This window comes from Camelina sativa, chromosome 8 (assembly GCF_030686135.1).
Source record: "Camelina sativa cultivar CO46 ecotype springtype chromosome 8, ASM3068613v1".
In the NCBI taxonomy this organism is placed as follows: domain Eukaryota; kingdom Viridiplantae; phylum Streptophyta; class Magnoliopsida; order Brassicales; family Brassicaceae; genus Camelina; species Camelina sativa.
The window spans coordinates 7,165,581-7,180,495 of NC_141887.1; the positions used below are offsets into that span (position 1 = coordinate 7,165,581).

Sequence of the window (14,915 nt, forward strand, 5' to 3'; positions counted from 1 at the left end):
CAGTTCCTCTGATCTTTAGCCAAACACGTTATAACGTCCTTATATATAACTTTATTTACCGTTGTTGTTAGAGTTAATGAATTTTTTACTGTCTTATATATTTTTCAAATCACCGGGCAACAACATAAACGTCTTGCTGCATGATTCACAACCAAAAACAGTGTATAGACAATACATCTAATAATCATCTACGTACCCTAGCTTAAAGCGGAAAAGAAGAAAGAAATGGAAACACACAAATCGTTGTAGGAGACACATACACAGTACATATATAATTCAAACACACACAAAAAGGGGTAAAAGAATATACAAAGGGTTTGGGGTTTTATAGGGAACTTATGGCACAAAGGATTTGATTGTATGCACTCTCATGTTACTTCTCTTATGGCATAGATACGTACCGTAAACTTGACGCCGACAAAAACAATTAAACGAATTCCAGATATATATATAAACATCCAAACTCTCTCTCTCTCTCTCTCCATCCTCACAATTTGATGACATTAATAACTATGAATGTCGTCCAGGAGCATTACCGATCAGTCTGCATTGCTCCGGTAGCATAGTCGATATCACTTCTCCATGCAATGCAAACAGCTCTCCGTCTATACCACAACTATCATGTGTATTTTTTCCTGCCTTTACCTTCACCGACTTCACCTGCAATAGTCATGCATTTGATCAACTAGTATAATACATATGATAGCATTGAGTTCAATCGTATGATTAGCATTTCCTAGCACATCCCGAGTTTCAAAAAAAAAATAAGAAAGAAAATTCGCAAGAGAAGGAGACCCTTTAGAGAAAAACAATTACCTTTACACACTCGACATATGGAAGAGAAAGATGTCGACCTGTCTGTAGAAGTATAAAAAACCTCAGCAACCTCAGTCTTCCACACCCATGAACCAAGATCATGTCCATTGTACCATCGTCATGTTCTGAATTGGGAGCCACCACTTGAGAACTCTGCACAGTCCGACATGCATGGTTACAGACCATGATGCCGAGGAAATGCCCCTTTCTAGAAACCCATTTATCTTCAAATCTTGGTGTCATGGTCTGCTTCCTCAGTCCTGTCTCTATATCCTCAGGAGGACCAGGAAGCTCGATTGAGTTTTCTACATCCCAAGCAGACGGTTCACTGTCCCATTTGGGTCCCGCATCCCAGATCGGACCCGGATCAGACACAGTAGATGAAATATCTTCCCTGTCATGACCACCGGTATTCCCCCATGAACATCGAGTTGGAGGATCCTGCACGGATGTTAACCCCATCCATCCTTTATCCATTCTTGACTTTGACCTTGTCCTTGGCCAGTTAGGGGTTGTTGACTGCGATGGAGGATGAATAACCTCTGGCTCAGCTGAAACATCTTTTCTTTCAGAGGACATGCGTTTCATTTTAGGATCTATTCCACGGACATATTCAGATGGCTCGGTGCTGGCATGTGTGCTGCTACCCGTGTCTACTTCACCTACGCTTGGGGTCATTATGGAGTCAATACTTGATAAACTGGAGGCTCTAGGAAATCCTTCTCTGCTTGATCTCCTCATTACATCCGTGTAGAGATCTTGCATATCCACAGCTTCCTTTTCAAGTCGAATTTTGCCTTCTGCATCCTCTTTTTGTGCCGGAAGATATTCCACTTCATAGCTATACTTCGGCAAACACATGAACTTGAGGAATCCAGCAACAAAGTAACGCAAAGGACCAAACCGTTTTTGGTATTTTTCAGAGAGTTCCAAAACTGCAAATAGATAATGACAAGCACAATTTAAAACCACGAATTTAGTCATGGCAACTGAATGCCACAAACATTATACAGTATTCATGAAGGTACTGATATGTGCAAAGTAAATACTTCACAACAATAATCCTGATAGTCAAACACGAGACAGCATCCATAGCTCAAACTAATACATCAAACACACATCGGAACTGTTAAAGGAATGGAGAAACTTTCAATGTATTTTGGTTCATCCATAATATGTTTGAATAACTAGGCGATTTTCAGCTTTAATCTCATCATCAGAAGAGTGTATATTCTGTAATATGCTATGACATCAAGTAAAATATTTAAAGTAAACTTAAAACTACAGTAAGGAAGGTTTATAATATCCTCCTCTACAATGCATGGAAAATCTAAACAGTTGCAGACACAGGACTATAATAAAGAAGCTAGGGATACAGAATCAAAACTAACTACACCTAAGAAACTGTTTATCATTGGAAACTCATGCAATAAAAAGCACAAATGTATCCTCACTTACCATCGCTAACAAAACCATAGTAGGATACCGTCATTCCAAAGTGTATAACACCGGTATGAATCCATTCAACAGCAAAGACATCAGTAGCTGTTAGGCCACCCTAAGCCCACCAAAAAAAAAAAATATATCGTTTAAGCTGACAACGACTAATTTAGCAGAAGCTAGTTAATGTTGGTGGCCGGATAAAACAAAGCAGGGACCAATAGGATTTTAGGTCGAGTACCTTCACAATAGAGAGTGCTGCAGAAATAGGATCTCTTACACCAAGGACAGTCCAAACTAACGAGTTATCAGAACCAGCAGGTACTATTCCAATTGGGATAGAAACTCCTTCTTTCTGATTGCTTCGAGTAAGGAGACCATTAAGAACCTGAAACATTGAAAGAAGGCAGGCCATAAGATGAGAGTTCATTCCAAGTAATTAGAAACTAGGAGATGTTAGCATCAAAAGCTGTAATTTGCATGCATCTTAGTCTACCTAAAGAGTTCTACATAAATCAAAAATGTAATAGTGAAAGTTCTCATGTATTTCAACTCAAAGCAAGTATTTCCCTATAAGATGCATCCCAAATTTCTCGCTCTGGAGGATAAGAGTTACTAAACTCTTAAATTGATTCAGCATGCTTGGAAAGCGGTGTGAGCACACTGAAAGAAGCCAATAAAGTCCCATTTCAATACAAAAAAAGGTTCAGAAGTACATCAAGGCACCAGGGAAATGTAGTAGAGCAGATAAGAAACATGAAATATGGTATAACAGGAACATCACTTCGTAAAGTTAACTCCTAAAGAAAATGGACAAAAAAAAGTGAGCATAGTTTAGGAAGGCTGATTATCACACCTCATTGATGATTCCATCGCCTCCAACACAAATTATACCTAGAAGAATCATTAAGATCTCATAAGTAACAATAAATACGTACGATAAAAATATGCATATTAGAAGCAGTGGTACCAACCGTCTGAGCAAAAGTTAATGTCGACAGTGGAAGCCAACTCTCTCGCATGACCTGCTTTAGTTGTCTTGACTACCTCCAACTTAATCCCGGCCAGCTGTGACAGTTTACAATATTACACCCAAGGTAAGAAAAACATAATTTTTTATGAAAAATGCAAAATGGAATTGGATAATTGGAAATGTTCTCCAGAGTATAGAATATGTAGACAAATTCATAAAAAAACCTAAGTTCTATTAGTACCTAATAGTGGAAAGTTGTGTGATGTTGGAAATAGTACCTTGAAAATTGGTTCCACTATATTGTGGAAAACTTTGATAGATCGTCCATGCCCTGACCTAGGGTTTAATATGACAAGCATTTTAGGTGCACTCTTACACCTGAAGACCAACTCAGGAGGGGTATCAATTGGGACCGAAAATAATTCAGACGAAGCCTGTTTCTTTGAGACTAAAGGATGCGGCAAACAGTTGATAAAACATTGTTGATCTCCAAAACTGGCCACCCATTGAACTGCTTCTTCTACCGTAGGTGCAACGAAGCGGAAATCCTTGCGGCTTCTCTTAGGTTTCGCGAAGCAAGAAAGACCACAAGAACCTTTTCCAATTGGATAAGCATGCACAGTGAAATGCCTAAGACCAACATTGTATGTCACCTAAAAAAAATTAACAAGACATAGATAAGTTTGTTGACTCAGTTCATTCAATACACAGACTTATTCAGTTCATTGCAGGCCAATTAAATTTCAAGAGAAAAGAAAAACCTACAGAGACAACGTCGTCAAGCTGTAGCATGTCAGAACCCCAAACCAAGGCCCTGCGTGTAAGCCTTGCATCAACTGCTTTTTTATTAGAGGTATCAGTGGCAGATGGTGGTTGTACCTCAGTAGCATCTTTCCCAGTTGCAGATTTTCTCTTATCCAACACAAGCTTCCCAGCATAAACAAGACTACCTAACAAATCCGATTTCTCATCCCCACCAACAATATCAATCCGATGCTCATCAGGTTTAGGTTTCACCTGTTGTGGATCACTAGTAACCTCACCACGTCTCGAAGACGTCTTCACCTTCTTGCTTCTCTTCTCAGGAAACACTACAGGAGACGACTGCTGAGATCCACCGGTAGCTATCTGAGAGCAAAAACCTAAGCGTCTAAGGGACTGTTGTGCCTGAGGAGGAATAGCTACTCTTAAAGAAGGATTCCGGTTAACACCACTCTTCTGCATATCCGTAAGCTAATAACCTCTCTGCTCTTGAGTTCCGCGGACGAAACAGACGATAAACAACGATCGGGAGGCATACACAAAACAAAACCCCCCCAATTCAATCAACCTTGTTGGAGCTGGTCAACGAAACAGATTTACACAGAGAAATTAAGCCAATCCTAATCCGTAGCTATACATATCAGATCCATCAACGCGTTTCCTGTAACAAAATTCACGCCATGGATTGGTTTATAAGCAGCATTTGAATCGGAATTGAATCAAAACAAGAACACTACTCAACAGATCATGCAAAATCGCGAGCAAATGATTAACGAATCTGGCGGAAAAAAACAATCTAAGACGAGATTAAGAGCTGCTTTTAGAGCTATTTTTCGTCTTACCTTAGCTTCTCAGCGAGCAAAAAAAACAAAGAAAAAATGGAGAGAAGTGTGGGAAAAGTAACGCCGCCGGATCGGAGGATCCGAGAAATTGAAGAGAGGTGGCGAAGAGAGAAGAAAGAGAGACGATAATGGCGGAGATGACTCGACTCGACTCGACTCAATTCGATTCGATTTCGATTTCGACTCGACAACAGAAACCTTATGGCCCCCTCCTTTCGGATTTATTTCCACTACAGAAACCTTTTTTTGGACTTCTTTTTTCCCCAGTTTTTTATTCTTCTTTTTTTTTTTTTTTTTTTAAATGTTTTATTATTCAAATATTGAAATGAATTTATATACAAGAAGCTTAATAAGTTACAAATCTTTATTAATCATAGGAATATGATAAATCACATAAATTATCATTTGGATAATTTAAAGAACTTTCTTCAAAAAGTATATATATTTTAATTTTCCATTTACAAGTAAGCCAAAATAATAAAATCAATGATGTTTTTAAAAAAATTAATGTAATATTTGAGATTATTATTCAGTATATAGGTTTGGATAGAACATCAAATGTAAATAATAATTGATATTTGTTTTTTTTCTTAATCTTGGCTATTGAATAAAATATTAAAAGTATTTTGGTGCTACATAGTATTATTCTAAATTACATTTAAACTTATATTCTTTCCGTTTCATAATATAAGATGTTTAGAAAATTATTTTTGTTTCATAATATAGGATGTTTCCAATTTTCTATGCAACTTTTAGATTAATTTTATATTTTATATTATGAAGTCTTGTATATAATTGGTTAAACTTTCAAAAAGTAATTATTTCTTGATCTACGTATTTTAACAAAAACATCCTATATTTTGAAACGGAGGGAATACTATAATTAACATAGAATATGTGGATTTATATTTCACACATGCAGAATATGCCAACAAATTTGTTTACAACTAAAATGTTATATAGATAGGTGAATAAACATTTTAAGCACATAAACATTTATCTTTGAAATGATATGATCCTAAGTGATTGGTGACATAAACATAACTCTGAAGTGATTTGTGACATATTCTAGAAATTACATAAACATAATTTATGAATCCATATCATATAATTCAACATAAAGAACAAAATAAAATCAACACCTAAAATCACCGACTTTCACATTATTATTTTACAAAAAAAACAACTATTTTTTCCCCGAATAAAGAATTAAAAAATGAAAAACAAAGTCAACCACCGTTATACCAAATTTAGATATAATATAAAATATTTCATAAGTGATTGGTGACGACAAACTACTACGATTTGTAGTTTACCATGTTTTCTCACTACTACTAGGTCTAGGTCTATAGATGCCGAATGAATATGCTCAAATATAAATTAACAACTCAAAATTCTTAAGATGGTTTAGCGTAGCGTAGCTGTCAATATCTAGCTAGCTAGCTTGATAAAACAATTAGCTTTCAGAAAACGATGATGCTATGTTAGTTGATGGTTTAGGCTTTTAGCTTAGTACTAATATACAACCTTATAATTTAAAAGGCTGATTAGAGAGAAGGATTAGTGGAAGAAGTTGGTAGATGGCCCCGACCATGGAATACAAAAAATTCATAGAAAATATTAAAGTTGAAAGCCAAACAAAAAAATATATTTATTTTTTAACAAAAAAAAAGGACATATAAAAGTTGAAATGATAATAGTAATGTGGTTTGGTTCATTCAATTAAATATAGAATTCGAGTGTGGCGACCAACAGACAAGTGATGCTTCGTTAAGAAGAATTGGTTAAAGGGCATCTTCTTATAATCTAAAGCCATAATTGCTTTATTAGTAGTAGTATTATTATATTTTGTAATACTTAAATGAAAGTATGGAATGATAACGATAATGATGCAATTAATTCTCTGGGTGGAATATTCAAGGCACTTTCATAGTAGGATTGTTGTAACACGTCTTCTTCTTCTTCTGTATATCTTTTGACAACAATTACAAAAAAAAAAAACACATATCTTTGGAAAAGTTATAAAGCGGATTAGCTTCTTCTTACTTTTGAGTAAACATGAGTTAAGCTAATCCTCTTTATATGTTTACCACTAAAAAGAAATTAGAAGAAGCTAATCCGCATACTCCAATATCTCATACTCTTTAAGAGAAAAAGCACAATGATGTATAACGCAAATAATTTAAGCTTAGAACAAAAGATTTTGATCATTATTTTCATAAATATTCTGGCACGTAACAATTTTATCTGCGTTTTTAATCCTTTTCTTGCCCTTATTTCTATTCTTCAGATTGCAATCTTTTAAAATTTGACTAACAAAAAAAAGAAGTGGAAATAGTTTCTCAGATTCCATCACCTAGTGATGATGGGCCATAAGGTTCAAGGCCCATTTCAAGATTTAATAAGTAGAGAGGGTATATCGTCGACAAAGGGTACATATGAGCCGGGTCATCACAATGCTCTTGGCTTGAAGACCAAAAAAGCTTCACTTTTACTTGACTTGGACCACACGCTTGTTCACACCATTAGAGTTTCAATGCTTTCTGAATCTGAAAACTGAAAAGTAACTGTTAAATATCCCACATTATTGATGAGATAGATTGTTGGGTAATATATAAAAAATGTGGTAACAATTTTAGAACTAATAGTTAGGTCATATTTCTAATATGGTATCAAAGCCTATAGTTAGGTCCAACAAACAATTTCTCACAATTTTTTTTTTTTTTACCTATGTAACCCATAAAAATGAAATGTTTTATTGTAGTATTTTCAAGATGTTAGGTTTAGACCGTTTTTGTGTTATACCGTTTCCATCCGTATATAAAAAAAAGACTATTAAATATCTCACATCAATAATAGGATAGATTATTGGGTAATATTAAAGAGAAATACCCTATAATAACACACTTTTAAGTTTTTCTTCCAAAATTAGCACATATGATCAAATTTTCCAAAACTAGCATTTGTATATTGAGATTATTATTTAATTTAAATAACAAATTGTTTTTTTTTTAAATCAAATTGATGATCTTAGATCTCCAAGCTCCAGCGAAACTTGCGGTGAAGATTTTGAACTCAGATCTTCATATCTTTTCAATTAAGTTATCGATCGACTGAAACCAATACAATAAAAATCCACATCAATAGCATCTTCACTCACCAGATTCCGATCGAAGATCAAAGTTTAATTAAGCTACGGCACTTCCGTCGTCTATGATAGTGAATACGGCGACAAAGAATCCTTCGAGTACAATTACGATGGATGATTGGGGGAAAGTATCAGCGGTTTTGTTTGATATGAACAGTGACGGTGTGCTTTGTAACAATGATGAGCTTTACACTTTCCTCCATTGATGTTTTTTGCTGAGATGGGAGTTAAAGTCATTGTGGATGATTGATTCCTCTTACGGGAACAAGTAAAAAGCTTTGGAAAATCAATTTTTGAATCTGTTTTCATGTTAATGTGTGTTTAGATTGATTTTGTTGATTTCTTGGGTTGGACAATGCACACCTGAAGCCATGTCATAAAGTTGTATCTGACTATCTGAGCGTCCAGGTTGCAACGGAGATGCTCATGATGTTTTAGGAAAACCATCCTGAATTTAAAAAGATCCTTCCTAAACATCATTCAATCATTTGAGAATTGGTGTTTTGTAGAAAATTGTTGAGTGGAGGAAGATGAGGAAACGATTTATAAGGGTAAGGGAAGTTCATCATTGTCATTGGTTTCAATGTCGTCGACTTCTTTGGCTTGTAGTTTGCAGGTTTGGTGTTAGAGCAAAATTAACAATTTTAAACTTGAATGTATTATGATCATCCTACTTCACTGTGATCTCGCATCTCCGTTTAAGGTGTCAATCATATTTAAACTTGAAGAACCTACAACTAGATTTTGCTACAATTTTTCAGAGACATACAACCTGCAAATTCAAGTGATTGATGATATACATGATATACATGATGACAAATAAGGTTTTCAGGTCTAACTCAAATGATTGATGATATACATGATGACAAATATTTCAAGAACAAAACAGAGAGTTGATGATGAAGATGGGAAAATGGGCACTTGAGTGGAAGTTTGAGTTCGTCATTATGGAAGGTCTTCCTAAAATTCAAGAACACCTTCCTAAAAGCTATGGAATCATTCCTAAATTTTTAAAAATGTGTTTTTAAATCTCTTTATATGTGTTTTGCTTTATTGTATCACATATTACTTCATTAGTGATGTATAATGATTTGATTATGTGCACATATTTGTGTTTTACAATAAAGGTAGCAAATAGAAATATTCAACATGATGTTTTAGGAAGATCTTCCTAAACGTCAATGAATTTTTCCTAAATTTCAAGGAGTTCTTCCTAAACGTCAATGACTCCTTCCTAATGCTCTTTTTTCTTTTCATGACGGTCTTCCTGAAATTCAAGAAATCATTCATAAATATATGAGAATCCTTCCTGAATGTTACATTCAAATCCTTCGTATATGTTTACCGGTGAAAACATAGCTATCTACCAAAATATCGAGATAATTAATACAAAACCTTCCTGAATATGTTTTAAAACAAGTTTTGTGGTGAAAACCATCCAAACTATCTTTCATAACCAAAATCCTAATGCTAAAACAAAGGCCATGTGAATACAAAGACTCAAACTGTAAAAACTTCAATCTCATATGGCAACTGAAGCCTTCAATCTTGTATGAGCACCGTTCATCTTTGATTCTGAGTGTTATTGTAGCTCCAATTCTTTTTGACCATATATGTGTCTCTACAAAGTTAATTACCACATGAACTACCAATGTTACCACAATAATAAGATCCAAACACATCATGTATTGCATTAGATGCACTGATTATGAGAACAATTCCACAACTACTGCAATACTGCTACTACCTTGTAATCATAAGCTAACTAAAACAAATTTTGAATTACATACTCTTATCTCCCCATTTGAGAGAAGTATAAGATAAACTCCAACAAGCAATGATCAATCCCCATTTCCTGCAATAAAAATGAAAACAGGGAATATGTTTCAGGAAAGTCTTTCTGAATTTGCAACAATGCTTCCTGAATTTTCAAATGTGACTAAGAAACACATCAATACACAAGCAACAATCAATAAGGATGACGACATATTATACATAAGAGAAACAACGACCAAGTCAAGTTGACTAATATAAATTATTTTGCAGTCAATAATAACTTGATTCTTTAATTTCTGCAACAAATTCAAGTGAGAAAGAACGAGACTTCCATAATCAAAAATCCTAATCACACACACATAAAAATTACAACTGCAAATCATACACACATAAAGCCAACACTGAAAATCATCTCAAGTTCTGGTTTGTTTATGTCCTCAAATACTAGCCTAACTAAATTGATAAGAATATGGTGATTTAGGTTTTTAGGGATTTGGAAAAGTCAAAATCACATACATATAAAAGTTACAATGCTTACAATTTCTACAATAAAAGAAGAATAGCAAGTGAAAATGGATTTAAAGCTTATACTAGGAAGACCAGATGATGAACAATGACACGAAGACGAAGAAGATGATCGGGGAAGAAGAAGAATCATGAATCTGATACGTGAACGTGATACCACCGTTGATTGACTGACGATGATACACCGAACAACGATGACTCACCTCCGATTCAGATCTGATTGGATTTGTCGGTGGTACACCGTTTGCATCTGGTTTTGGAATCGACGGAGAGGGAGGAGAGAGAGAGAACACAGTGGTTACAATGTCACGATTTTGTTTCAGATGTGAGAGAGATTATTGTTTTAATTTATTAATATTTTATTTTTAATGATATACAAATTTGTGCTATATTTGGAATATTTGAATGTGTGTGATAGTTTTGGAACAAAAACTTAAATGTGTGTTATTTTTGTCAATTGCCCATATATAAATGATGTAACAAAACTTCTCCCTCTAATACCCATATTAAGAATGTGGTCTAACTTAACTAATTCTCTATCGGAATTATCCAAATGCGAAAAAATCTGAACCGAATCCGATCCAAAATCCTAACTCTCAGACCTAAATGTACTGTTGAAATAAAATGACTTCATCAGCAAATAGTGAAGTTTCTAAAATCCTAATTCTATCTAGAAACTTCGGATGATTCTGATAGGGTAAGAGGGCTGCGTGACCCGACAAAAAAAATAAAATGAAGGCACACACCAATGACTCAACAAAATCGGATTATAGAGAAAAGAAAAAAAGAAAGAAAAGAGGGTCGAATAATAAAACAGTGTCTCCTTCGTCTCTAGCGGTGACCGGTGAGCTGCTCTCGAGTGTGTGATTCTCTCTACTGCGACCCCCCTCCGGATCATACATTCTACCGGAGCTTTTAGCTTTTCCGTCAAATTTCTTCTCGAGGGTCGTCACTCGTCACCGATTCGCCGATTCTCACAGTTACAATCCTAAAGTTTCCGTCTTTATTCGTTTAGTGCCGTTTCATATACCCCTCAAGGTTTTGCATTTTCTTCACTGTAAAGTCTTTTCTCTGTCGATTTTCGAAGTCTTGCTTAATGGAAGTTTCGTCGTAATGCTTCTTCTAGGTTAATGTTTCTATGAAATGGTGATCGAAAAAGCTTTGACCTTTTTTAGTTCTTTTGGGTTGAAACATCACAGGGTATAGCTTAGAGAATGGAGGACTCCAATGAAAAAGTGAAAAGTTCGAGTAGAAAGAGGTTGAGGAAGCCTAAAAGTTTGGAATTTGTTGGATGGGGTTCGAGAAAACTGATTGAGTTTCTTCAGTCACTTGGTAGAGATACCACAAACAAGATATCCGAGAAAGACGTTACAGCGATTGTAATGAGCTATATCCGGGAGAGAAACCGTGAAACTCCTTCTAAGAAGAAGAGAAAGACCGTAGCTTGCGATGACAAGTTGCGTTCGCTTTTTGGGACTACGAAGATCAATATAATCAAAGTCCCTGATTTGGTTGAGAAGCATTATGTAGAGAATCAGGAGGACGACTCATTCTTTGATTTTCTATACACTCCAGAGGATGATAAACAAGAAAAACAGAGATTTTCTCCATCAGATAAGGTGGCTAAACGGGCGAAGCAGGTTGTGCAAAAGCCTAAAGGCACTTTTGCTGCAATAGTCAGCGATAATGTGAAGCTTTTGTATTTGAGAAAGAGTTTACTCCAGGAACTAGCAAAGACTCCTGAAACTTTTGAGAGTAAAGTGGTGGGGACTTTTGTGAGGATCAAGAATCCCTGTCAGCTTGTTTACGTGACAGGTAATTTTCATCTTAACCCTGGTACCTGTACATAGCCTATTTGGACAAGTCAAACATCGACATGCAGTGTTTTCACTCCAAGGACTTCAAGTTCTGTAACTTCTTAGATTTGTCTGAGATTGAGTCCTATTCATTTTTGACTCTTTTAACTATGTTATCACTTCTCTTAGATTGTCAGGTTCATCAAATATATTTGGTCTGTTGTAGGAGGTTAAGTTCTCTCTCGTTTTTTGATTTCCGGTTAAGTAGGTGTGATGGAGGGAAATCCGATTGATGGTAATCTTCTTCAGGTTACAAATTATTCCTATTATCTAGAAGATGTTTTTGTCTCTTCCCTATCAGATGATGATTTTTCTCAGGTAAATTCTCAGAACTATGCCTGTGCTACTTTTGTCCTTCTTATCATTGATACATATAAGGCATAAAATTAGTCTAGATTAAAGCTTACTAATTCCTTATATCTTTTCTATATGATACTGAATAGTGTAAAAGACCTTTCTTTCTCCCTCTGAGCCGTAATTCTGATTGTTTGTGTGTTTCAGACCATAAGTCCTCAGGTATCCCTATGTCTTGAGTAGTGGCTGTATATGGACTGATCTAATTTTGTAGTTATGTGAAGACGTACTATCTTATGCATATCTATCTTGTTTAAATAATGGCTAGTCAGATTTTACTTGACAGATAGTGCTTCCTGTTTATGATTTATAATAGCTTTACTTTAACTTTTGCAGGAGGAATGTGAAGAACTTCATCAGAGAATAAAAAATGGCTTTGCTAAGAGACTTACAGTTGTAAGTTTCTTTTTCTATTCAGTAGCTAATGGTACCTTATTTTGCAGCCTTGTTGTCTTTAGAGCTCTCTCTAGTAAATATTTGTATTGGTCGACATTTAACTCTTGCATTGCTCCCCATTTTGTTTATTATATTGCTTCTGATTTATATTAAGTTCTATAATCAAAATCCACTTTAACCATGGACAGGCGGATATGGAAGAAAAGGCTCGAAGTTTGCATGAAGATGTGACAAAACATGTATGTTGCTAATTTACTCTCTATTTGACATGATATTAAATATTTTCCCCATTCATTACCGCGTCTCTTATTTATCTCACATTTGAAAGTGACAATCAAGATAGCTCAGAAGATGATCAATCAATTCTCGGTTGTTATGTCAAATTGTATTTCCATAACTAACTCTCAACTTTTGGTGGGTGTCTTTTAGTGGCTTGGAAGAGAGCTTGTATTGTTACAAAGGCTTATTAATCAGGCTAATGAAAAGGGATGGCGAAGAGAATATCCTTTTCATAATCATAATCATTTTTATGTACTTCTAATTGAAGAATTTCTATTGGGGAAGTGAGAGCGAGACTCTTTCTATATATTTTCCTTGACTTCTTAGCTATACACTATCCCAGTATCTGGACAAAAGAGAGCTTCTTGAGAATCCGGAAGAACAGTTGAGGCTATTGTGTGAAGTTCCTGAAGTTGTTGCAGAAGAAGTTGAACCTGAGAGTGTAGATGATGATAGGAATATAGAAAATGACCTCATTGTACCAAACCCTGAGGCTTCCCCCGAGGCTCATCAAAGTGACGGAAAACAACAACTGAGTGATTCACCAGCTTTTAGTGTCAAGACAACTCTAGAAAATTTGGAGCTACTTAAGAATTCGGAAGAGCAGTTGAGGCTGTCCCATGAAGTTCCTGAAGTTGTTGTTAAAGAACTTGATCCTGAGCATGTAGATGATGATGAGAAGATAGAAAATGACTTCAGCGTACCATACCCTGATGTCTCCATTGAGGCTGAACAAAGTGACGTAGAAAAACAACTAAGTGATTCACCAGATTCTACTATTCAGAAAACTCTAGAAGGTTCGAAGCTCGGTGATGGAGAAGACCACCTAACATGCACTGCTTCTGCAGGTGCGTCCATCCTTTGTAACTTCAATTCATCTAGAGGACTTAAATTGGCTGGATTAATGATCATGTTCGTCCTTGCCTTTGTCAAAACGTGTTCTGATTGAACTACTGATCAAGATGAATGTGTCGTTGCAGTAATGTGATTAATTGAACATCATTTGGTTTTTATTCTTGTATTGTTTTGTTGGCTGGATTGAACCATTTCCTCCTGACTTGTTTGTTCTTAATAGTCAACTAAGGAGTTACAGGGACCTGTATTTTTGTTTGTGTGAATTCCAGGTAACAAAGATCTCCATGAAGATGTATTCGAGCCCCCAGCAAATGGCATCACACAGAACAAGGACTGTATCACTGAAGTCACTCAACAACAGTCAAGTATTCCTGTGATTGATCTCTCTAACCAACCTCAAGCACAATCAAACCCCATAGAGATTATCGAACTGAGCGATGATGATGATGATGATGACAAAGACAATCAAGCTTACCAGAACTATGATCCAAAGAAGGTGATGTGGTTCTATGAATTCCCTAAAGAAAAAACACATGGACCATTCTCTCTCACAAAAATCAAAGAGTGGAACGACAAAGAGTTCTATATTAACGTTCCAGATTTCAAAGTATGGAGGACAGGAGAGAGTGCAGTGTTACTGACCAAACTCCTGCCGTACATCAAAACCTAATTAAAGAACTTGTGAAAGCTCAGAGTCCTCCTCAGTTTAGAAAGTGTGCAGTTTCTTAATTGACAAACCTTGTTTATTATTTATTTAAGTAACAGTTGTTGCAGAACTTAGTGTACATGATGCACAGATTCTGACTTTTGTTATAAAAAATAGTCTACCCTTAAAATTGTTAAATTGAAAGATTCCTTAAACGTTATTTGAAAATCATAATTCTTGTTGCAAA

The 14,915-nt window shown here is 35.5% G+C and overlaps 2 protein-coding genes and 1 long non-coding RNA gene across 5 annotated transcripts; 1 reads left to right on the plus strand and 2 right to left on the minus strand.

Moving 5' to 3' along the window:
- Window positions 1-226: 226 nt before the first annotated feature.
- LOC104709312 (sphingoid long-chain bases kinase 1) lies at window positions 227-5,148 on the minus strand. Its single transcript, XM_087462415.1, has 9 exons — window positions 4,834-5,148; window positions 3,995-4,652; window positions 3,508-3,882; window positions 3,231-3,324; window positions 3,113-3,150; window positions 2,498-2,644; window positions 2,275-2,374; window positions 817-1,751; window positions 227-660 (listed from the first exon to the last, which is right to left on the minus strand). The coding sequence occupies exons 2-9, from the start codon at window positions 4,451-4,453 to the stop codon at window positions 511-513; spliced, it is 2,298 nt and encodes a 765-aa protein (XP_087318541.1). The 5' UTR covers window positions 4,454-4,652; window positions 4,834-5,148; the 3' UTR covers window positions 227-510.
- A 4,195-nt stretch (window positions 5,149-9,343) lies between these two features.
- Window positions 9,344-10,607, minus strand: LOC147939774 (uncharacterized). Of its 3 annotated transcripts, XR_015564781.1 has the most exons (3): window positions 10,349-10,607; window positions 9,772-9,836; window positions 9,344-9,602 (listed from the first exon to the last, which is right to left on the minus strand). It is a non-coding gene; the product is annotated as an uncharacterized LOC147939774 (long non-coding RNA). The 3 variants fall into 3 exon arrangements; XR_015564782.1 differs by having other exon boundaries at window positions 9,344-9,836; window positions 10,486-10,592; XR_015564780.1 differs by having other exon boundaries at window positions 9,344-9,836; window positions 10,349-10,592.
- Window positions 10,608-11,007: 400 nt separating this feature from the next.
- Window positions 11,008-14,866, plus strand: LOC104706647 (uncharacterized protein At5g08430-like). The gene is made up of 8 exons (XM_010422849.2): window positions 11,008-11,320; window positions 11,482-12,097; window positions 12,347-12,456; window positions 12,829-12,888; window positions 13,077-13,127; window positions 13,318-13,388; window positions 13,501-14,015; window positions 14,292-14,866. The coding sequence occupies exons 2-8, from the start codon at window positions 11,497-11,499 to the stop codon at window positions 14,690-14,692; spliced, it is 1,809 nt and encodes a 602-aa protein (XP_010421151.2). The 5' UTR covers window positions 11,008-11,320; window positions 11,482-11,496; the 3' UTR covers window positions 14,693-14,866.
- The last annotated feature ends 49 nt before the right edge of the window (window positions 14,867-14,915 follow it).